This window comes from Orcinus orca, chromosome 16 (assembly GCF_937001465.1).
Source record: "Orcinus orca chromosome 16, mOrcOrc1.1, whole genome shotgun sequence".
Lineage (NCBI taxonomy): Eukaryota > Metazoa > Chordata > Mammalia > Artiodactyla > Delphinidae > Orcinus > Orcinus orca.
In genome coordinates, this window is record NC_064574.1 from 46,544,533 (window position 1) to 46,568,780 (window position 24,248).

The window sequence follows — 24,248 nt, forward strand, 5'->3', positions numbered from 1 at the left end:
CCTGGGAAGGGAGGAAGGACACAGCGGCATTAGCCAGTGAGGGTTCAGGTCCAGGGCTGTGTTTGCAAGACTGCAGAGTCCAGGGTGTGCTTCTGGCTGGGAGTGGGGCGCCAGTCGGAAGCGAGGCCTCATTTTAGCTCCTTTTATAGACGAGCAGACCAAGGCAAAGGGATTTTCCCAAGGGTGTACAGATCAGAAGTAACAGAGGTGGAATGTGGATTTAAGGTTTATCCACAGGGTCGTGGAACAGTGAATTCTTCACTCGGGGTTTTGCGTAGTGGAGACAGAAGACTGATCGGGGCTGTGTTGCTGGCTGGCAGCACGAGACACCTCGTCACGTTGTGTCGCCCATTTGCTTCGTCATTTGTGGGTCTCCTTCTGGAGTCCCCTGTTCTTTCCAGTTGCAATCTTTTCTTGACACTTTTTTCCCACAGTTGTAAATTCAAAACATTTTTTTTTCAGTAAAATGACCTTTGATCTATTTCTTTTTGCTGTTTCCTACCTTGTAGTCCAAAAACAGGTTCCCTGCTGATTATGACTCTTCACAGAAAAATGGCAGAAGATTAATAGGGTAATGAAAAAGGATAAACCTAAAATTGCACATTTAAATTTTTGTACCACTTTCTTTCAATGTCCAACACTCTTTGACTTGACCATTCATTCTCCAGAAAACCTCAGGACCTTATGCAAACTTGTCCTAACACAGCTCTGTGTTACTCAAAATGAGGTTTAAACTTCTATGGCAAAGGAGTTTTAAAATTCTCTAACATATTTACTAAGTTAAAAAACAAGGCTTAAAAACGTACTAGCACCCACAGCCTCTCTAGCCAAATAAGTACATCCGTGTTAAGAATGAAGAGGAAACATAAAGATATAGGTATTTCAGGTTAAATAAAACGTGCCCATATTTGAGGGGTGTTTTCATTCAGTGTCATTAATTCATCATTTATAACCACACTGTTTCTACTCAGATAATGTTTCTGATAAGCAATGTTATATTTTTATCTGTTATTGTCAGATGATTCTTTCATAGACCATTTCCCACATTTGATGTAATTACTACTTTCAAATAGAGTTACAAGCGGGAGAGACCCAAGGGGAGGAACCATCAATGTCATGACACCTGCTCACTTTTCTCATCATTAATACCTAAGTGCTTAAGAAGAAGGGAAGGGAGGAGCTTTAAAAAAAATGAAAGTTAAAGGACAACCTAACATCACTGTTTTTATATTTCATCTCTAAATTTAGAAAAATAAATATTTGGAATATATTTTTGCATACTTTTTGGACGTCACAAGCTTGTTTTCTCATAGATGGAGTCTAGACTTCCTCTTTATTTTTCAGGGCAGCCCCGGGCAGTTGATGCAGCTGAAGTCTGCCAGGGAAGAGCAGTTCTTATTTCACAAATACTCCCTTCCTTACTTTTCAGTACCAGAGATATTTGGGGTTTTTATTGGGTGTGTCATGGTTTATGACTTGATTAACGTGAGTCCAGGTTAATTTCCCATTGTAGAATTCAAGCACATTCATTAAAATACAAATTTGTATTTACTGCAAGTTGAAAGTACAACCTTATGTAAGTAAAAGTAGAGGAAAGTCGCTTTTCCAGTTGTTGTTTTCTGCCATGGCCTTTATCCAGTTGGACCTTTCTTGTTAGTTTCGTAGCCTGTGCTACTGTGTCATCACCATGCGGTGTCTTACATTATGGACTTCTGAGCCCCCAGCTGGCTGCACCTTTGTTGTTGGAGCATTAACATTTCTGATGGAGCGTGTATTCATATGGGATGATAAGCATGAATAAAAAGCATCTGTAACTTTTGAAAAAGTTAATATGGACACAAAAGCAAAGGCATTCATAACTGTGATTTCAAGGGAATGAGTTGAGGTGTTTAAATTTCTCAGCTGTATGGAAATCATGCGCACTTCAGAGGGTCGGGAAGAAGCATTTCATTTCAGAGACAGATGTAGATGACCTCCTCTGCTTCTAAAAAGTTAACGATTTTTAAATGAAGTTTTATTTTTCATTGTTGAATACACGTGATTTCCTGTTCCTCAAAAAGAAAAAATTAAGAAGAAATCCAAGAAAAGTGAGGACAGTCTGGTTCTCACTCATCACACAGAATTTCCTAGATTCTAGGATTTGATCGTTTCCAGGATTTTTACATCATAATATTGATGATGTATAAATAAGTCAGTTAGATTTCTGCTGTCTGAGAGGGAGCATGGTTAGCATGAGAAAGCATGTTTATAGTTATTGATGTTTTAATTAATATTTGATTTTTCATGCTGTGAATTTAGAAGTCAAGTATTTCCTAAACTTTAAGCCCAAATTAGAAATCTTAGTTTGTTTAAATGTCTAGTGATTTTTTTTATTAAAAGGTTTTATTTTGACCTGTTCTTAGATTAATGCACAGTTCCCTTGTAAATTTGGTGGATTAAGATTTCCCTAACTGTTCTCAGGCTTAAGTAACCGTTTCAGTCCCTACTTGTGGATTTCATCTGCTTCTCCTTCATATCGCAAACATTTCACACAGCCCCCTTTCACATGATATTGTCCAAGTCCTTCTATACATCTGAAGTCTTAAAAATTTTATAAATTAGTTGCTCCTGGGCATTTAATCATCAACTACAAATTCAGTGAAAGCCTTCTAAGTAATTCCATGAATTATTAATATATCAGATTCTGTTAAATATTTAAAATGACCTCACAGCAAAACATAAATAGCCACAATAATCCTAAAGCAAATTGCTTCAGATATATTTCAACAGTCCCAGGCTCAGTTCATCCCTTATGAATGTCTCCCGTCACCCACTGAGGGGAGCGAGGCCACCTCCCCAGCCCCCAGCCCTCTGCGCTGCCGTCCTGTCCAACGGCAGATGTCCACCTCCTGGAGCTCCTAGAACTGTCACCCCTTCAGGATCGGGATCTGTCTCTGGTTTATGTCTGTATCTACACGTTTTTAAATATCCCTTTCCGAATGAGATCTTCACGTAAGTTGGTTCTTTCAGCCATCTATCTAACTTGTGCTTTTAAATTCAAGTAGAATGAATGTCAAAAAGAGAAAACGGGTGGAAAAAATCCCCAGACTAAAAAAAAAAAATCCACCGTGCTAGGGACCGATTGCAATCCGGTGGTGGTCCTTTTTCACTTTCATTCTCCACTGTCTCTCGGTGTCCCCGTCCTGCTGTCGGCCTGCTGTCGGCAGAGAGGAGGCGAAGGAGCGTGGAGCTGATCCCGCTGACTGCGCGCATGGTGATGGCACACCTGGTGAACCACCTGGGACACTTCCCCCTGCACGGGGGCCCCGCCGTGCTACACAGCTTGGTCAGTGAGCACCACGACAACACACATGCCGACGCTGCCGAGCTCTCCCCCGACGTGTTCAGGAGCCCAAACCTGCAATTGTTTGTGTTCAACGATAGCACCCTCATCTCCTACCTGCAGACACCCGCGGCGGGTCCTCCCGGCGGGTCGCCAGAGGGCGCCCCCTCGGACGTGAGAGTGATCGTGAGGGACATCTCGGGGAAGTACTCCTGGGACGGGAAGGTGCTCTATGGACCTCTGGAAGGCTGCTTAGCCCCAAAGGGCAGAAGTCCCTCGTTCCTGATCTCGGGCTGGCATCACCAAACACCTGGACCTCAGAGGGATCTTTCTCAGACTGAGGAGGGGGAGGACGTCCTCAACAAATTACTTGAAAACATTGGCCACACAAGTCCCGAATGCCTTTTACCGTCACAGCTCCATCTCAACGAGCCTTCCCCACCCCCGTGTGGAATGAACCGTGCCCAAGAGAAGGAAATCACCGAGATCCTCCTGCGCCAGAGCGCACAGGAAGATGAGTATGTCCAGAGGTGCGACTTGGACGTGGCCATGAAGGTTGCCAGCCAGGAGCCGCCATCACCGGTGGAGCCCCGGGGAGCCTTTTACTTCTGCAGGTTGCTGCTCGATGACTTGGGAATGAATTCTTGGGACAGAAGGTAACGATCCACTCTAGACCTTCAACTGTCTTCTTATTTTTGTGTGACAGTTCTTACCAGTTTTGGGTTTGGGAAGCAGAACAGAAGTGGAGATTTTTCTCTATTTCAGGATTTATAGCTTATTTTCTGCTAAATTAAAGCTAGAAATGAAATTAAGTGGGCTGTACTGATGCACAGATGGAATTCCCAACATCGGTTGTGTATTTTAAAGGGTATCGAGCATTTACTACTCTGTGTGTGTGTTTAAATTACTGCTCTGTCCATTGTTGCTTCTGCCATCATTAAAGATGCCAGTGGACTACAGAGGTGAATAAGCCACAGTCTCTCCTTAGCTCTGGTGAGGGAAGAAGACTTAATATTGAGTTGGCCAAAAAGTTTGTTCGGGTTTTTCTGTACCACAGTACCCGACACAACTCTGATGAAAGACAGTGTGACTCAGGACCTCTGGAAGAACCGCCAGGCCATCCAGAAGTAGGGGGCAGTGGAGCAGACTCTGCGGAAGGGGTGGGTTTGAGCTGCAGAGATGGAGAAGAGTCTCATGGCAGAGCTGACAGTGGAAACAGAGATACAGGCACACACACAAGTCACACACTCATGGACCACAGCCACCCGTTGTCCCTGGACAGTAAACCGGATGCAGTGGAGTCATGATGCCTTCGAATATCTTAAGAATGAAGTTCATTCTATAGGCTTCGGCCACAAATCTTTGGTGAATGATGTAGTTGTGGATGGGTAGACGGATGGATGAATAGGTAGGTTTGTTCATTGACTGATTGGAAAGGGCAGAATTGATCTGTGATCACACGACTTTTCTTCCATTCCTTTTCCTTTATAGGAAGAATTTCCATCTGTTGAAGAAAAATTCAAAATTATTGAGAGAGCTAAAAAATCTGGACTCCCGACAGTGGTATGTGAAAGTATATCAAACCACCTTATTCCTGTCTGTCTTTGTGGGGGGGGGGATGTCGGATATGGCTGCAGAAGTGATACCCCTGCAGAGACCTGGCAGCTGGTGGCATTTGCACAGGCCATACCTTTGGTAGTTTTACTCTGTGCGGTAAACTTACATGTTTGCTACACAAGGAAGAGGTCCCCTAACTTCTGCCTTGATTGAGAGCCTTTCAGCCAGTGGACACTTGTTCTCATTTCATCTCTGCAGCCCCTCTTGTCCCGCCGGCCCAGGTCACAGAGCCGCCCATGTTCACGGACCTCGTGGTTGGGAGCCTGTGAGTCTGACTCCATGGGCTGGCGTGCAGTGGTCTCTGCTCTGCGGGGTAGGCAAGGTTAAGATGCCGGTGCTGTAATCAGGCGCTCTCTAGCCCTAAACCTCGTTCTCCAAAGCAGGTCAGATCTCAGATCTACCTCTTTTCTGTACAATCTTAGAAGCAGTTCCAAAGATGAGCTCCAACCAGTGTTTGATCTGGGGAAATGTGTGCTTCCGAAAACATCTTAGTCCGGAGCTGGTGTTGTACCGGGTACATAATGGGTGCTTGGAAGAAATGAATACACTGCTGCCTTAATCTTGAGTTTTTACAAACTGATTTAAAAAAAAAAATAGCTTTCTGCTCCTCTTGTATTCCCTTTAGGAGCATCATTAGACATCTCATTAGAGAAGAAGACCTGAAGCCGTTATTCCTCACACTGTCCTTCCCCACATTCAGTTTCCTAATAGTTGTTGTGCTGCTTTTTCTCCAGAGGAAGAGACTGAGTTCTCTGTGGAAATTTGGGGGGTTGGATTTTTGCTGAAGGGCTCGGGGATTCACTGCCCCTTCCCTCTTGTCCTCCAGTAGGAAACAAGCAGTCACTTGGGTTCCAAACTCAGCTTTTCAAATGTACGCTGAATTATTTCATGCTCCTTCATATTAAGTGAAGACATTGGTATCTTGTGATTGTGGCCAATTTGTTGAGTGTTAATGCACTTTAGTTGCATGAGGTACAATCGAAGTAGCTCCCTGGCGGGGCTGTTGCAGTATAATACGGCTTCGGAGAGCTGATTGGCAAGTCCTCTCCCCCCCGATTAACCTTCACCTAAAACCCCAACTCCTGGATTGAGTGTCTTCTCAACATCTAAAAAGGTATCCACTTACTTTATGGTAAAGGGTGTTTTCAAGGTTCCTTTTAGAAAAAAAAAACCCAGAAATAAGTTGAGGGCTCTTTAGCTCTGAGATCCCGCGTACCAGTAAGTTAGCAGGTAAGAACATAACCTCGGCCCTCAATTTCCAGTCAAGATGTTTCTATTTATTTCTGGCGTCAATTTATTTCCCTGCTGTCAAGGCAGAGTTTCTGCTTAGCATGTTCTTAGGAAAAGGAGAGACCACCTCACAGCTACGATTTGTATACTGTGAAGTTAGCAAAGCTGTAAATAATGTGATGAACGTACATACAGATTAAAGAAGGCTCCCCTTTTCAATATTAACACCTCTTGCCACCACATGGTAAAGTGAAAGTTACAGTCGTGTTTCTTTGTTTGGCTTTTTAATGTGACAGCACAAGGAAACTGAGCGATTCTGGTCTATTCTTAATAAGAAAGAAAACTGCGTTCTAATGAGGAAGAGGAAATGGTTGCTTTTCTGTACGTGTGGCCCTGAATTACCTGCTCCTTCGAGCACTGGCCCAGCAGCTTGTGGATATGAAGTGCTGTTGATGTTGCTAATTGTCATTGCAAAAGCCTGGCTCTAATAAGGCCGGACACAGCGTCTGCATCCTCCCAGGCTCTCTGCGGCGCTAACATTTTGGAGGCTGTGAAATTTGATGAGTGTTTACAGCTAAAGGTCACCTTTGCTCACACCTCCATCAGTCACACAGTCACCGGGCCGAGCTCTCTCTGCTCCACATTGAGTTGATGAGGACCTGTAAGCAGCTACAACATAAAAAGCTTGGACTTTAAGGAGAACAAACAAAATCATTTCAGATAAACCTGAGACTGTTTTATGTATGTCAAGTGTATAGAATAGAGAAAAATTAAATGCTGAGGACTTTTAAATATATAGACAGAGCTGCAGAAAGGAATTGAGTGACTATCCTTTTCTCTCCATTTGTTGAAAGAGACTGTCTTTTAGTTCATAGGTTATGACCTCTCTTACCATCCAAGCCCCCACATGACTACAGCTCTTAGAATAAGCTAGTCAGAGTCCAGACTGCTGGCCAGCCCTGCCTGCAGTCTGGAAGGAAATGATGTCACAGTTTTGGGCTCCACGTGCCTGAGGACAAGCTTTCCGACAGGCTGAGAGCACAAGGTCTCTGCTAGAGCACCGCCCACTAGCATCCATCACCCCCTATGTCTGTTCCCCTGAGAGCAGCACCCCACCAGCGTGTCCGTCAGGGCCTTCAGGACACCCACCTTCCCCACTGGCAGCAGGACAGTACACTTCAAAAGCCTTAAAAGAGGCTCCACATCCATGAATTTATTTTAAGGACATACCAAAGATAATGTGAAAACGTCTTTCAAATGGAAGCAACCTAAATGTCCAATAGCAAGTACTGAGGATATGGAATATTAATATAATGGAATGTTACACAGCCATTATTAGTAACTTTGTTATACAAGCACACGGTATAGAAATGTTCACACTCCAACACGGTTTAAATGGTGACTTTTCGGTTATGTATATTTTATACAATTAAAAAAAGTGTTCACAGATATTTTAAGTGAAAAAATTAGGGGCAGAACACAAGATAGACTTCTCATTTTGTATGCAAAAATGCATCCTGAAGTAGTAACAATTGTGATTTCAACATAGAAGCAAAGAACATTAGTGGGTTTTTTGGGGGGATTTTTTTTGTTTTGTTTTGTTTTTTGCGGTACGCGGGCCTCTCACTGCTGTGGCCTCTCCCGTTGCGGAGCACAGGCTCCAGACGCGCAGGCTTAGCGGCCATGGCTCACCGGCCCAGCCGCTCCGCGGCATGTGGGATCTTCCCAGACCGGGGCACGAACCCGTGTCCCCTGCATCGGCAGACGGACTCTCAACCACTGTGCCACCAGGGAAGCCCATTAGTGATTTTTTTTAATTCTTCTTTTTCCTTTCTATATTTTCTAATTTCTCCTCTAAGTATGGTAATTTCATGTAAATTATGGAGGGACATGAATAAGCTATCTAGACAAATAAAAGGAGAGTACTCTCCTCCTTGATTTATTTTTATGACTTTCCAGTTGAGTTTCAATTCATTCCGCTAATTAAGTAGAAAAATAACATTCCTGCAGAAGGAGATATTGGAGAATATGTTAAAATACAGAGCCCAGATTCCACCACTATTGATGTCCCATCAGATTATAATGTTGAGGTATTGAACGATAAGGCAACAGAAACATTTCCATGTTGTTGAAGTGCTTGGTAGTTTTTCCTATGAGATTTTTTCAAAGTGTATGGTAGAAATCAGGAGAAGCGTGGAACTGCTCTGGAAATGATAATCTAAAATTTTAGAACATAGAGACTGGAGTCAAGGTCTTGGGTGATGGAGCTGCGGAATGGTTCTTGATTAAAGCTCTGGTCCAATAAGAGCGGTGTCTTTGCCTCTGAACTGTCTCCAGATCACTTGGTGTAGGTCTAGTGACTTTGACACTTTACTCCAGAGTATAGTTTATAGAAATGGTTATTGATATGTTCAAATATATCATCGTATCTCTGGTCAATTCAACAGAGTTTTAACTGAGCAACGTCTGTGCACCAAGGACCATGCTAGATGCACAAAAGGTTAAGAAACAGGGCTGCTTTCCTCAAAGTGGTGTCACATTTACCTGATTTAACAGCAAAGTGCCCCAAATCCATCATGGAGGAAGTGGACGAACAGTTTGTATGTCCAAAGAAGTTTCCCTGGACAGCTGTCCACCCTGAGGGTGCCGCCCCTCACAAAGAAAGTACCTAAGTGCGTTCTGCTTTGAAGAAGTAGTTTCCATTTCTCACCAAGTCTCGGCCAATTTTACAGTTCCAATCAGGGAGCTCCCCGGTTTCCTTATCTCAAAGTGTGGGAAGTGAAGTATGTGTGGTCACAAGGATCTGTTCACAACTGATATCTATCTGAAATGCTTTCAGAGGTATATTTTTACCGAAGTTGGAGAGAATTTGTCAAGCCATGTGCTCTTACTTGCTGTTCGTACATCATACCTGTGAGAGAGTGGCCTCAGGAGCCCAGGCTGCCCTGTCTCAGCTCCCGGTGTCCTGCTTGCTACAAGTGCTTTTCTGTCACTTTCTGTGCCTCCTTTCCACCGTGTCCATGAGGAGGTGATGATAAGACCTGTCTCATTAGGGCGTCTGCAAGGATAGATGAGACGTGTGTTGAGCCTTCTTGGAACAGTGCCTGACCCCTTGTAAGTTCTCAGCAAGTGTAAGCTGTGTAGTAGAAGCATAGGTGGCAGCAGTAAAACAAAACTTTGTACGTAAGTATTCTAACTCCTTTAAATCTAAAAATTTACAGCCGTGAAACGCACAAAATCGCCGTGTTTTACGTTGCTGACGGCCAAGAAGACAAGTGCTCGATCCTTTCCAATGAAAGAGGAAGCCGAGCGTACGAAGACTTTGTTGCTGGACTGGGATGGGAGGTAATTCATTTCATTCAGGAGGCGTTTATCGATCAGCACTTTTTAAGGATGTATGTAAGCTAGTCATTGATGGTCTAAATTTTTACGTATGTTTTTACATTCAAATATAGCATGGGTTGAGTTCTGGAGTTGAAGAATATATCGAATTTGACATCTTCTATCAGTTATTTTTGTACTTTATACACAAACTTTTGTTTCCCCTTAACTTTCTTCTTAATATGATTTCATTTGCTTTTCATCAGAACTGAATAGTCAGGTCGGCTCTCCCAGCCATAGACAGTGTGTAGTAAGAGAGGACAGTGGGCAGGGAAGCAATGGCTTTGGTCCCTACATGGAGGCTGGAAAAGAAATCAATGGTGAAAAATGAAGAGTTGGATGAAGTTAAAAGTTGACTTGACGGTAGCCATGATGGTTTAGCTCTCAACCTGTTTCCCTAAGGATTGGTTGATATTTTAAAATTTTGTTTTCTCTTTACTAAGTCATAGTCTGACCAAAAGTCATCTATACATTTATACACATGCACACATACACACACATATATCTGTCTCCAGAACATATTCCCAGAATCTAAAAGAATTCAGAGTAGTTAAAATGGAAATCAGCATATCTGAAATAATTTTCTTACTTTTTCTTACTTTTGTTTTGGTTTCTTGGTTATCTGTGTTGTGGGAAACTCTCTGGGTGCCTAAGCGAGACTTACCTCTGAGAGCTGAGTGTTAGCGAAGGGACCGATGTGGAGGTGGGGACAGGGTAAGGGTACTTCAAGTCAAGACCATATACTTTCTGAAATGTCAAGTCGGTTTTAGTCTAAAAGAGTTACTGAACTTTCAATAAACTGTTCTTCTTACCAATAAGATGACTTCTTGTCATAGAATATACTTACTATTTAACCAACTTTTTTATTTTAATTAGTTAATTATTTATTTTTATTTTGGGCTGCCTTGGGTCTTCGTTGCTGCGCGCGGGCTTTCTCTAGTTGCGGCGAGCGGGGGCTACTCTTCGTCATAGTGTGCGGGCTTCTCATTGCAGTGGCTTCTCTTATTGCGGAGCACGGACTCTAGTTGCACAGGCTTCAGTAGTTGTGGCACACGGGCTTAGCTGCTCCGCAGCATGTGGGATCTTCCCGGACCAGGACTCGAACCCGTGTCCCCTGCATTGACAGGTGGATTCTTAACCACTGCGCCACCAGGGAAGTCCTAACCAACATTTTTAAACCGTACATTTCTTTTTTGTTTGTTTTTTGTTTTTGGGGTTTTTTTTTTGCGGTATGTGGGCCTCTCACTGTTGTGGCCTCTCCCGTTGAGGAGCACAGGCTCCGGACGCACAGGCTCAACGGCCATGGCTCACAGGCCCAGCTGCTCTGCGGCATGTGGGATCTTTCTGGACCGGGGCACGAACCCGTGTCCCCTGCATCAGCAGGCGGACTCTCAACCACCGCGCCACCAGGGAAGCCCAACCGTACATTTCTTAACTAGAGTTTTAAGAAAAGATTAGAACATTAATTCAGTGTATGTATTGATTGTCTTTAGCACAGAAGAAATTCTTCCATTTCTTTTTCTTTTTCCAATTGTGTTACCACAGGTGCTTTACTGAAAGAATAGTAGTTTATGAAAAGTAAAACAACAAAAAAGAAAATACCAAAATGGAATCTAAGCACTGACTAAGTGAACATTCACACATAGCTTGAAAAAGAATTATAACTCAGAGACTTTTGGCAGTGGTATAAATTGGAACAACCCTTTAGAAAGGCAGTTTAGGAATGGCTGTTAAGTTTGGAAACTTTTGTACCCCTTGACCTGAAACACTGCTTTGAATGCTCCTTCTGGTTTGAGAAAACAGAAAATCCCACAAATCCAGCGATAGGGGAGCTCCGTGTGTGTCTATACATATATACATATTTATGTATAGGAGGGGATAAAGTTGGAGAAATATGCACCAAACTTTGTTTTGTTTTGTTTTGGTTTGGTTTTTTTTTTTTTTGCGGTATGCGGACCTCTCACTGTTGTGGCCTCTCCCGTTGCGGAGCACAGGCTCCGGACACACAGGCCCAGCGGCCATGGCCCATGGGCCCAGCCGCTCCATGGCACATGGGATCCTCCCAGACCGGGGCACAAACCCACGTCCCCTGCATCAGCAGGCGGACCCCCAACCACTGCGCCACCAGGGAAGCCCAATGTCATCTAACTTTGTATTACGTTTGCTTATAATCAGAAAACTATAAAAATGAACATACTTAGATTTTTAAAAAACTGCATTCCTGCTAAGTGAATAAGAATGGCTCCCGTTTGACCTCCACTTCTTTCCCTCGTGCCTGTGTCAGGTGGACCTCTCAACCCACTGCGGATTCATGGGCGGACTTCAACGCAACGGCAGCACAGGCCAGACTGCCCCCTACTACGCTACCTCGACCGTGGAAGTGATTTTCCACGTTTCAACTCGGATGCCATCAGACTCAGATGATTCGCTCACCAAAAAGGTAAAGGGCCTCCTTGGGGACCATGCTTGGCGGCCCCAGTTTGTAGGTGAGGCACACCTGGGACAGAGTGAAGGCCATGGCCTGATATACATGGAGACTGGTTTCCTTTGAATACGACCTTGGGGTCGCTCTCCTCAAGCTACACTTGTCATGGGTCTGAAATATCCAGCTTGGCACAAACTAGGTAAAGAAATGCATGAAAAGCAATCAGTCGTTTAAGTCTTAAATCCTGAGATTAAGATTTAGGAAAAGGAAGGGTCTTACATGTTGTTAACTTTGGATCTTCTCTCACATGACTGTTAACTGAGAGAAAATGATGCTGTCAACCTCTCGGGTTGGCCGAGGTCATCTGACGTAAGGACCCTGTACTGATGGGGTCAGAGAAAGCAGGCGCCCCCCAACCAGGGCTGCTGGGGGGCAGCTTAGCAAACGACTGTCAAAATGGCAAGCGCAGGTGCGCTGCTGCCTGGCTGCCCTCCTCTCGGGCCCCCACCTCTTGTTCTCCAGAGTTCAAAGGAGACCTCCTCCACCTCTGAGAAAGCTCTGCAGGGTTTCCCCTATGCTTTCTAACCTGCAGGATGTCCACCTCAGGTAGCTTGCAGGAAGTGAGGGACATCCTAAGAGAAGAGGACTTTTTACTCTGGGGAGAAAGCCTAGGAATCTGACCCACGTCTCTGTTTGCAGATGAGAACATCTGGGCCTCGCCTGCTGGTGGGTGGCAGAGCCCGGAATCCCTGTCTCACACCCACTCTCTTCCTGCAAGGATGCCAGGAACCTAGGGCAGTAACTGGTGGGTGGAAAGCAGACCATTCCCATGCCTGATGGGCGGTGGCAGGGGGGCGGGGGGGGGCGTCTAGCATGGTGGCTGTAGCCAGGGTTCAAGTGTGTCTCAAGGTACTTCACCAGCCTGTGCCTCAGTTTTCCGATCTATTAAATGAGATTAAAAACACAGCCCACGTCCCAGGGTTGCTGGGCAGTAGGTGAACAAGGCCTGTGAAACGGCTGAGCGTGGTGCTGGTAGCATCCCTACCCGTCAGCCCCCGTTGTTGCTGACCGGTCTGTTGGACTCTTTCCTTCTGGCCTGTTAGGCAGGTGATTGATACTGGCCAGAGGGCCTCACTGCACCTGCCTCATTTCTCTCCTCCGTGGTTTTGCTCTTTCATCGCTGCAGCCACAGACGTCTGGACCATGTACACGGTGGGCAGCAGAGCTAGTGGGATCTGAGAAGTTGGGTCACAGCATGAGCAGATCCCTGTCACAGCGACCAAGGATATCGGATGGACAGAGCATGACAGGCTTTCACTCGGTGGCCACGTGCTGGCTCCCGAGGGCCTGGGGAGCTGCCTCCATGTCTTAGGTTTTGGTGGCGGCGGTGTTCTTAGCGAAGGGGACTCTGCCCGCAGGGATGCCACCTCAGATTACCAAGACCCTAGGCAAGACTTACACCTCCTTTTTATTGGCTGTACCTTGTAAATCGCTGCTACTCTGCAAATGTGTCACCATATTCTATGATTTTCATATGACTGAAAACTAGTTTGTTAAAAGACAGCTTTATATTTTAAACATTTTAAAAATTATTTCCTCAGTAAGATTGTCTTTTTTTTTTTTTTTTTGAGAAAAGACAATGTTTTCTTGATAAAACACCATGTTATGAATACTTTTTCAGGGCTTGGCCGTGTTGTAAGGTTCCCTACTGTAATAATCAAAATGCAGCTGATACCTTTTGCAGCTCCAAGATTTAGCATCATTAGTGACAAACTCTGTCAGGATGTCTCACAGCTCAACTAAAAATCAGTCACAGGAAAAGCAGCCCCACAGTTCCTTGACTTATTCTGACTAAATTGCCCCTAACAGCTTAAAAATGAGCTACAAAATTCTAGAGTGATGCATGCTCTCCCCTGCCCCCATCACGGGGGCACTTTTTCAACCCTGCAATCTGGTTGCAACCCCATACTGAACTTTTGATCCTTCACTGCAGAAATTTGTTAGCTCCAGCTAGATTAGATTTTTCACAGCTAATCTAACTGCTGTAGGGGTTTGCAGAGTGGGGACAGAGCTGTGCTATTGGATTTGTCCAATTCATTTGACTCCAGGACTATAATTGCACTTATGTCTTACAAGGCTTTTATAGCCTCAGGCTGCCCAGCCACATAAAAAACAAATTGGCAGTGATACAGTGCGAGTGGATGGGATGAAAGGCGCACATTATCAGACTGCAGGCAGCACTGTTCTGGCAGGAAGTTTCTTGGTTAATTTACAAATAAAACTTAGATTTTAGGATGGGCACACTGTCAGCTGAACAATGGGGATGTCAGGCCTGCCTGTTACTTAGTTAAAAGTAGCAGCCGGGCCCACTGAGGAGCAGGAATTCTTCAATCACACAGACGACTCCTTCTGGAGCCAGCTGGCGCCGTAATGCAATTAGTCGGGGAAGGAGGTCAGCCCATTAGGTGTGTCCCAGGGCCAGTGTCACAGTGCGCGCCGCCTGGCAGCGGCGGGCAGAGAGTCCCGGGCAGGGGGACTGCAAAACTCTGTCAGGATGAGAAGTGGCAGCACACGAGCTGATTTCTTAAGGCTTAAGCCCTGGGCGCTCGTTCCGAGCCTCTTGTGCGTTTGAAGTAGTAGCTGGCGTGAAGGACGGCTCCGTCCAGATGACACACGACTCTGGTCAACGTGACTTGTGTGCACGGGTTTCTCACTTGAGGGCCTGTCGGCAGAATTCTCCAAAACTCACAAAACAACGTCTCCGTAATGAAACCCCCTTTAAATCGAGTGACACTTGGAAGCTTCCAGAGTATTTCCGTGTGTTCTGACATGGTTGACAATTTGGCCGGGTTGATCTTACTTGTTTTACCTGCCTGTGTTCTTGTCGTGGGCGGAAGAGGGTGTGTCCTTGCTCTTTGTTCAACGACCGGTCCCGTGGCCTCAGCTCTTAGTTCTGTGCGTTGCCTAATTAAACTGACGCGTGCGGAGGTCTGAGGCACATGACCCTGAAAGCAGCTTTCAGATGATGAATCTCGTGTTATCACCACCTGCAGAATCGCCACACTGGGAGGGTGGGCCCATTCCTGTGATAATGTCCTCCCTTGCCCCCGTCCTGAGGATATAGTTGCAAACAGAGTTAGGAGAGACTTCATTGGGTTATGTAATCGAGTTACCTAATTTAGAAAAGGGAGGGTAACTGCAACATTTCAATAGTCACCGTATTACCTCAGAGCTAATGTCTTGCAACTTACACGTCTGGCCGGGGAGCTGTCCCAGGTTCTGGGGTGCTGGCCTGTGGCGGGACAGCCACACAGGAAGGCTGTTCCGTAGGTGTGTTGGTCCCATTCAGAAGTTCATGCCAGCCCTGCATCAAGGGGCACAAAACTACTCAGAAGGTTGGCTCTCTCTGTGGGGCGAGGAGAGTGGGTTTGCACCCTGGGGCGGCCCCGGCTCTCACAGTCCCCTTCTGCTGCTATAAATTCCTCCCAAAGTTTCCATCTGAAACTACTCCTATTTCCCTCAAAAACATGCCTTTATTGTGCTGCTGGTGAGCTGCTACCATGTGTTTGACTCCAAAAGGATTGAATTTCAGGAGTGCGTTGTGAACTCCTTGCATGCTTTACTGAAAAGGAAAAAGAAAGAAAAATGGAAATAGAGAAAGAGAGAGATAGATGCCTAGTGTTACTGTGAAAATCCGGGGTCTTCTTTTTTAACTATGTATGTAACGGGTTGGTACACCTTTTGCCTGCTACCCTTTTAGTGTTTATATGTAAGAGAGGAGGAGAAGGAAAAAGACATGTACTGGGTGATTTTGCATTTAGAAAGTTGTAGACGCCGTTGAATTTTTCTGCACTGCTGTGCCTCATGCTCAACGCCTGCAGTGGCATGTGTCGCAGAGCCCAGGTTCAGACTCAGCTGAACAGAGCGCCTCACCTAGGAGCCACCTGAGCTCGCACCTCACCGTAGGTGCAGAGGTACAGTGGTCCCCAGAGGTGTGACAGAGGGAGGGAGAAGCAGGCATTGCAGCAAACCAGCCTCCTTTGTGACCTTGTAAACAGAAAGGAGACCTGTTGGGGTGATCTCAGGTTTTCCCTTTGTGGTCAGAGAGTCTATAAAGAAATTGTATTTCTATTAAAGTGTTTTAAATACATAGTACTTCAGAGCATCCTTTTTTATACTTTAAGACAAAACCAAAGCATTAGCTTTGACATAACATCTCTGCTGTACTAAAGTGCCTCTGAATCTAGTCACTTTTAGGGTTCACCTGTTAAATAAGCTAGGAAGCAGGACACACTTCGTCCTGGTGCTAGATGGCCTCCTTCTGCAGTGTGTGCAGGGCCGGGACCTCACATCCTTAGGAGGCGTCCAAGGGCCTTCACCAGTCAGCCTCTGTGGGTTTAGGACCTCAATTTCAGCCAGCATTTTAACCTTTACAATCGAGTTTGCTTGCGTCACACCGCCAGGCCTGCCCAGATGACCTCACCTGCACTTTCTCCAGCCTGGGACGCGCAGTCACTGTGCAGGACCTTTGTCGAGGGTGTTCTTGCATTGGACCCAGCTGGGCCCTGAGGGATGCTCACAGGTTCCCTTCCTTGGAGGCATGGGAAGCCCTCCTCGAGAGGCCAGGAGTCTCAGACTTGTTTTTGGACCACGTGACCTCTTGTGTATAAAGTGATACACGAGAGGGCTGGGGGAGTTGAGCTGTGACAGCGCAGTTGCCCTGGCTACAGCTTAGATGGCCATGGGCAGTGGAGGCCAGGTGGGTCAGAAGCCCCAGCCAGCTTCCAGGCCGCCCTGCCTCCTACACCGTGGCAGGGGTGTGCCCCGCCTTCCTGAGCCCCCTCCCCTCCTTATCAGACAGCATAAAGATAACGTGGCCTACCTCAGAGAGTTAGTGGAAAGACTGAACAAAATGTATGTGTGAACAGACTTTCTCTACAGTAAGGCACTCTTCAAATGCTAGGTACTAGTGCTTGGTATTAGTCTTTTATGAAATTTAAGTAACACATTAGTTTCTTAACAAAGGTAGTGTTATACATACTTAATGGTTTGTCATAAATCTAGTTTTTATGCATTTGGTAAGGATTGTATTATAATGGCTTCTGTTCTCTTATACTCATCTTCTGTTTTTTTTAATAACCGTTGAATTCAGAGCCTAATGAAGCTCTACTGTAATGTGGAATAAAAGTCTCACACCATCCACTGTGCAGAAACATGCTCAGCCACATACTGCGTCAGGCTTTGCTGCAGGAGTAAAATTAAATTTTTAACAAATCCTGGAAAAGGTCTTGTACCTGCGATGCTTACATGCCTCTCTCTCGGTTCCAATGTGTTTCATAGCAGGGCAAGCTGTGTTTTTTTCGTGTACCTGTGCTTTTTTAAAATCCCCACAGAAGGCATCGGTGTTGTAGCCTTTTTTGGTGGTGAATTATTTTTGCCTCTGTGTATAATAATTCAATTTGTAAGCCACGACCCCTCCTAAAGTGCTGTTATCGCTCTGATTAATAAGGAGCCAATTTGCCATTGCAGCTCCGTCACTTGGGGAATGACGAGGTCCACATCATCTGGTCTGAACACTCCCGGGACTACCGCAGGGGGATCATCCCCACCGCCTTCGGAGACGTTTCAATCATCATCTACCCCATGAAGAATCACATGTTCTTTATCGCGATAACGAAGAAACCCGAGGTACGTTTTCACCGCATTACTCTTCTGGCTCGTACAGGCGTTTGCCATGTGATTCACTGTTACTGAAAAACAGTGATACCAGTATGCTAAAGGGGCCACTTTACATGTGTGTGAATTATACATGCTAAATAGGAATTAAATATGAACTGGGATTTTCAAAGAATCTTTCATCAGGAGCACAGAATTCTGTATTTTATTACTGAGACTCTGAAAATTATAATGTAAAGACACGTATGGTTTTTTAAATGTTTTTAATTTTTAAGATTTTATAATTTAAAGAAATTGTCATTTAGAACTTGGGGCATGTTGATGAATAACAATAAGAGTTGAATGAGCCCCTTGTCACATCTAGCATTTTGTGGGTAGCTGTGGGTACGGGATCCAGCCTTGCCTCTGCCGCTGCTAACGGGGGTCAGTCCTGAAGGATCGTGGAAAAGTCCTAAAGAGCTGGGCCTCCATGGCTCGGCCCATGTCGGGGCTTCTAACAATGGACGTGCCTTGCCACCCGTCAGTTCAGCCGGGTCTATTGGAATCGATCATGGGAACAGCCGGAACCATCCAGGGCCTGAGTGCCGGGACCTGGATTGGCTTCCGTTTCTGTCTTTGCCCTGCCTTTAGTGGTGGTTTAACAGTGCTTGATACAGTGACTTGATTTTATTTGCAACTACTAATACAAGGTGAGTTTTTTGGGGTTTTTTTTTTAGCTTTTTAATTAGACATTTAGTGTATTAAGTCTCTCCTTCTCAAGAAAATGACTTTGTGTGTTTCAGCTTGATATTAAATACAACCTTCATTTCCATTCCAAATTGTCCTCCTGCAGGAGCTAAAAGTTACTGTTCTAAATACTCGCTATTTTTAAGCTTTAAAAATAGTAGGTAAAGATTTCCTGGGATTTATAACCTAATCTAAAGTGTTCAAGTTGTGAGGATTAAACGAACTAAGAAATGGAGGGTGCTTCAAACACTGCCTGGTCCAGAGGAAAAGCTACTTAAGTGTTAATGATAATAATAATAATTATTATTATTGCTATTATTTTTTTTGTTATTGTTACTACCATGAAAATAGAATAAATAGTGACAGTGCTAGTCAACTCCTGAACTCAGAAAAGCCCCTACTCTGGCTGGTGAGAAGCCTGACATAAAGGGAACCCTTTTTTCTATTCAGGGAGCAAAGATGCCAAAGTTCTTCGTGTTAAATATTTGTGTTATCTTTGGTTCAAGTCTCTGTGCGTGCGAAGTGTTCACGTTTGTATAAGAAAATGGCTCTTAGTGCTAATAACATTTGCGTGTGTCCATGAAGGACATTAATTTAAAAAATTAAACTGAAAATTTTAATATTAGACAACCAATAAATTCAGTATCCTGTAGCTTTCAAAACTGGAGAATGTGTTTCTTTAATATTTAGTATGGATTAACTGGCTTTATTAGTTCATTTTCAACACGGCCCTCTAAAATGTCATTTAATGTCCTAAAAATGTCACTTTTATTTTTATAGTAAATTAAGAACATAAAAGGCATTTGAGTTCGCTTCATAGTGTCAAAGTGATTTTTGAAAAGGTACTATAATGCATGAAAACAAGTTTCTTTAAAAAATGTGTAAGTTTTATAAATTTGGCCATAAATTCTGACAAGATGAATCGAGCAAATCGTTTTCTTAATATTTCAATTCAAAAAGCCTAAAGGGAAGAAGAGAATAATGGCCAACTAGAAATTTAGTGTTATCCCCACATTTAAAGGACAAACCATTACAATGTAATAAAATTAATCCAGACATTTCCAGGGCAAGTGTGGCTGACCTTTTGTTCACCAACCACTGACCCCAGGGTGAATGCGAGAGGCTTGTGGAGGGAAAGTCTGTTTGTTTGGCTTCGGTCCCTGGTATTTAAATTGCATTCCCTAATCAAATGAAAAGGCTGTCCTCTCTATCAGGTTACAGAATCCATGGCAACATTTGGCCTTTTATATCCATAATGTTAGCCTTTTTGTTCACATCTAAGTAGAGACACCTGGAGCAATGTTAACATTAACCGATTTAGCATTAATAGCTTCATTATATAAGAATTTCTGATCAGATAGCTGTTACTTTTGTTATATTGCTTCAGCTTGTATTGTTGTCATTTTTTATCTCCCTGCTTGGCAACCAGGCAATGATTTGCAAATTTTTTTTGTCTTGATTAATTAAGCAATATAATTATCAGTAACCACGATGCAGCCTTTGCTCAACAAAGCTTCAGAGAGAAAACAATGGTAAGTCTGTTAGTATGAATGCATTCCACGCGTCCCAGATGCATGAGGATATTATGAACAATGAGGGGAAAGGCCGCCTGGGAGCGGGGACAAAGGGTGCCACGCAGACTCGACACACTGCGCATACCGCCAGGGACGCGCCGCGGGCTCCCGGGGACACAGACGCCTCGTTAGATTACAGCTAGTCAGCAGAGATTAATTCTCAGCCATTTGGTGCAATAATTTACCCATTCCCCAGTATTTTAACCAGAGCGCCTTACCACGGAAGGGATGGCTTTGTACTTGAAAGGTTTATTTAACCTTGCCTACTTTTAGGGATCGCCACCAAAATCAGTATTTTTGCTTAGAAATTGTCATGACGCAGCTGTTTGAAGTTGAGGAAGCTCCTTCTCGGGAGGGCAGGCTGTGCACGAGTTTCCAAAATGATAAGTAGCATCAGAGCTGTCTGTGGAGGACCTGTGTCTTTTATCTGAACGTGGTGTGACTTTGTGGTCTGAGTACACTTTACCAGCCTCTGGGCAGCCATACTTCTCTAAGAATAATTTTAATCCTTCTTTAGGAGGGAAAAAAAAAAAAAACAAACCTCATCAGTACACAAAAGTCCTGCTCACTGGATAGAGTCATGCATATTCAAATTGTACTTTCATTCACTGGGCCTCATTAATAGCCTGTGTAATAATGTGAGGCTGTTTGTAATACAAGCTCACAGACAGCACTGCTTCCAAGGCCTTTGAAATTTAACATATTTCGCTTTTTCATCCATACACCTCCCTTAAATATACAAATTATGTGCCTGGCAGAATCCGCCTCCTCTTCATAATACAGCCTTTGCAAAACGGTATGTCGAAGGACCACGGCTGTGTTCGTGTCAGGCAGGCATCTGAGAGGGTCTGCTCCCTTCTTGAGCTTTTCATTGAACTTTTTAAAAGATACATTTAAAAAAAATCAGTGTGCTGAGCAATGTAATACCATTGTTAGGTTACTTTCAAGATAAGTCTGTCTCCATAAATGTGGATGCCGTAGCCTTTGGTCACGGAAAAGAAATGTGCTGTTGTCAGACTTGTGGTTTTTCCTACTTGTATTACTAAGTCAGTAGTCAGAGAAGACGTACACATGGGGCAGAACGTGAGTGATATACAGGGTTTGTTAAAGCGCCCAGTCTGTCCTGCAGAAAAGTGATTCATAAAGTCTCCAAACTGCAGGAGGTACCCGTGTTACTTTCCTTCTTCCAGTAATTGGAAACAGTACGGGTGCTCAGCTCATTGGCTTGTATGAATTCGTGAAGGTATGTTTTAGCATTTTTGTCATGTTTCTCTCCAGGCACATGAGTGACTGGCTGGTGACTATCTGACCAAAGGGTAGATGAGCGGAAGAAGCCTTGACCAGGAGCAGTTAAGACAAGAGGAAGCTGTGGGAAAGCGTCCTCTTTGTCACCCCAACCAGTGTCCATTTTGTAAATGAAAAACATGTTAACATCCTCTAGACTCTCCTTACTTGGCCATGGTAGTTATGGGCCTGGGAGGAAAACAGGTGATGACTCAGTCCTTTCTAAGAAGCACAGGCAGGAGAGAGTAATAGGATAGGAGCTGGGGACCGCAAAGTTCCAGTTCCTGTGCTGCCACAGTGGGGGGTATCTTGAGCAAGTCTCTTAATGTCTTTGGACCTTAACTTCCTCAGGTGTAACATTCAGGTTGGGGACCAGGGTGTCTACAGTCCTTCCGGGGATTCTAAGCACACTTTAAAGAAGATGGGCCCTCCTTGGATCCTCGTGTTCCTAGATGCCCATCCTTTCCCTAAGTTGCCCTGAAGCTGCCGTTGAGGTAGTTTCTGGCTCCCTTGCAGGCTCAGCAGCTGTTGTGTGTGTGTGTGTGTGTGTGTGTGTGTGTGTGTGTGTCTCTCCAGAATGACACCTAGCCCAGGACCTTTCCCTGGAGTAAGTGCTCAAAATGCTAGTTAGGGCCGATGCACCAGAAGCCACAAGAGCATCTGCACATGTGAGGCCAAGAGGAGCCAGTGTTGGCACCTGTGTTTGGAAGGAAATCTTTTCCTAGCGTGGCTTTATTATGAAGGGAATGTGTTTGACTGGAACATGGTTATATAAATTTCCTCTTATTTCAAATGTTCAATTTTCTTATTTATCTCAACCCCAACCAAATAACCTTTTTGAGATTAAGTCATACATTTTAAAATACTTTGGGACATTCTCAGGGAAAGTAAGTTGTTAGTTTTTGAATATGTAAAGAATCATTTATTTTGAAAAGACAACTGAGAATACTGAATAACCAGAATTCACTAAATATGTTATTAAGTGGATTACTGCAATATGTTCTGTTTTGGTAATTTATTATTATCGTTATTGGGAGTTTTTAAAGTAGAGGAATGACACTGGGAACTTTGTGAAAAGGCAGCTGTCATTTGCAGATGTTATATCAAAATCAAATTTCTTCTCTAATTCATGGCCACTCCTAATCTGAGGAATTCCCTGGATACAAGAGATCTATATTATTCCTTTTGTCCAGTTTTGAAAGACTATCTGAGTCACCCACAAACAGTTGCCAAAGAATAATAAGGAACATTTATTTATAAGATAAGCCTCAGTACAGATGGAAAAAAATCTGTAGCCTATTATTAACTCATAGCTCCTGTTTTATCTTTCACAACAATTTGGCTATTAAGAATTCCTTCTCAATTGATTTTCCTCAAAAGTTGCTATTGTTTTCCCTTTTTTTTCAGTTGGTCTTTGATAATACATCTTCCTGCTTTTGCCTTATCCTCCTCCTTTGGCCAGAGCCAGCCTGTGTAAATGTATCCTGAGTGGCCAGTGGAAGAGCCCGCTTTGTGTCAGAAAGTAGGACAGTTCTCATCCTCTGCCCCAAGTGACCTCAGCAGGAAAGGCCTTCGGGCCCACGATGCCCACTCTCTGACCCCTCGGCAGACACGCATGTGCCTTTCAAATCTCCTGCACGCGGCTGCACACACCCTCGGCTAAAGCTGGGCAAAGCAGGCTGGGGTGTCAGGAGTATAGAGAACTCCTCCATAAGCAGGACACTGGCCCAGCACCCCCAGAACAAGAGGCGTACTTTCTGTGCTGTACTTGAAGTTCATTAGTTTGTTGTATTGGGTTTTTTGTTGTCTAGTTTTCTTCATGAATTCTTTTATCACAGCTCCATCTCACTGATTACAGGACTGCTTTTTAGGGTTAGGATTAGGGTTAGGGACCTCATGACAGGTCCGTGGAGCACTTCTCCCCCACACCTCACCATGGCATCAGCCAGACTTTTGTATAGTAATAGGAAACAACCAAAAGAGCTGCACATCTGAGACCTTATCCATGAAGTCTCTAGAGAAACCCAGACACAACAGGGGAGTCAGAAACGGAGGCATCCAAGGAAGCTTTAGCCTCTGACACCTTCATCTACAACTTCAGCAAACCATAAACACAGCCTGACTCCTAGCCAGACAAACATAAAGCCTTACACTAAAGGCCTATTTACTTCAGTTCCTTTTACCTGGTATATCATGTCCAGCTTTCAACAAAAAAATTACAAGGCATACTAAAAGGCAAAACAACCCCCACAGTTTGAAGAGACAGAGCAAGCATCAAAATCAGACTCAGATATGGCAAAGATTTTGAAATGATCAAATCACGAATTTAAAAGAACTATGATTAATATGCTAAAGGCTCTAATAGAAAAAATGGACAACATGCAAGAAGAGATGAGTAATGGAAGCAGAGAGATGCAAACTCCAAGAAAGAATTAAAAGGAAATGCTAGAAATCAAAAACACTGTAGCAGAAATGAAGAATGCCTTTGATGGGTTCACCAATAAACTGGACGGGTGAGGAAAGGAACTGTGAGCTTGAAGACATGTCAATAGAAATATCAAAACTGAAATGCAAAGGGAAAAAATGATCAGAAAACTGAACAGAGCATTCAAAACCTGTGGGATAATTATAAAGTGTTATATACCCCTAATGGGAATACTAGAAGGAAAAGAAAGAAACAGAAGAAATATTTGAAATTATAACTTAAAGATATTTTTATATAACATATTTTAATATATAATTATAATATGTGAAAAATTTCCAAGTTGATGACAGATACCAAACCACAGATCCAGGAAGTGTAGACAACACCCAGGAGGATAATACCAAAGTATCTACACCTAGACATATCACATTCAAACTGCATGTTGCAGACTGAATGTTTGTGTCCCCCCCCACCCCCCAGAATTCATATTTTGAAATCTAACCATCACTGTGATGGTATTTAGGGGTAGGGGTAGAAAGATGATTAGGTCATAAGGGTGGGGCCCTCAGGAGTAGGATTGGTGACCTT

The 24,248-nt window shown here is 44.0% G+C and overlaps 1 protein-coding gene across 1 annotated transcript in view; it reads left to right on the forward strand.

The window, feature by feature from the left end:
* Positions 1 to 24,248, forward strand: part of RALGAPA2 (Ral GTPase activating protein catalytic subunit alpha 2) — a 282,968-nt gene that overhangs the window by 170,157 nt on the left and 88,563 nt on the right. The window contains exons 32-36 of the mRNA XM_004270420.4: positions 3,207 to 3,978; positions 4,814 to 4,885; positions 9,391 to 9,514; positions 11,835 to 11,990; positions 17,505 to 17,663. Of these exons, the coding sequence (XP_004270468.2) occupies positions 3,207 to 3,978; positions 4,814 to 4,885; positions 9,391 to 9,514; positions 11,835 to 11,990; positions 17,505 to 17,663 (1,283 nt within the window). The remainder of the gene's footprint in view (positions 1 to 3,206; positions 3,979 to 4,813; positions 4,886 to 9,390; positions 9,515 to 11,834; positions 11,991 to 17,504; positions 17,664 to 24,248) is intronic.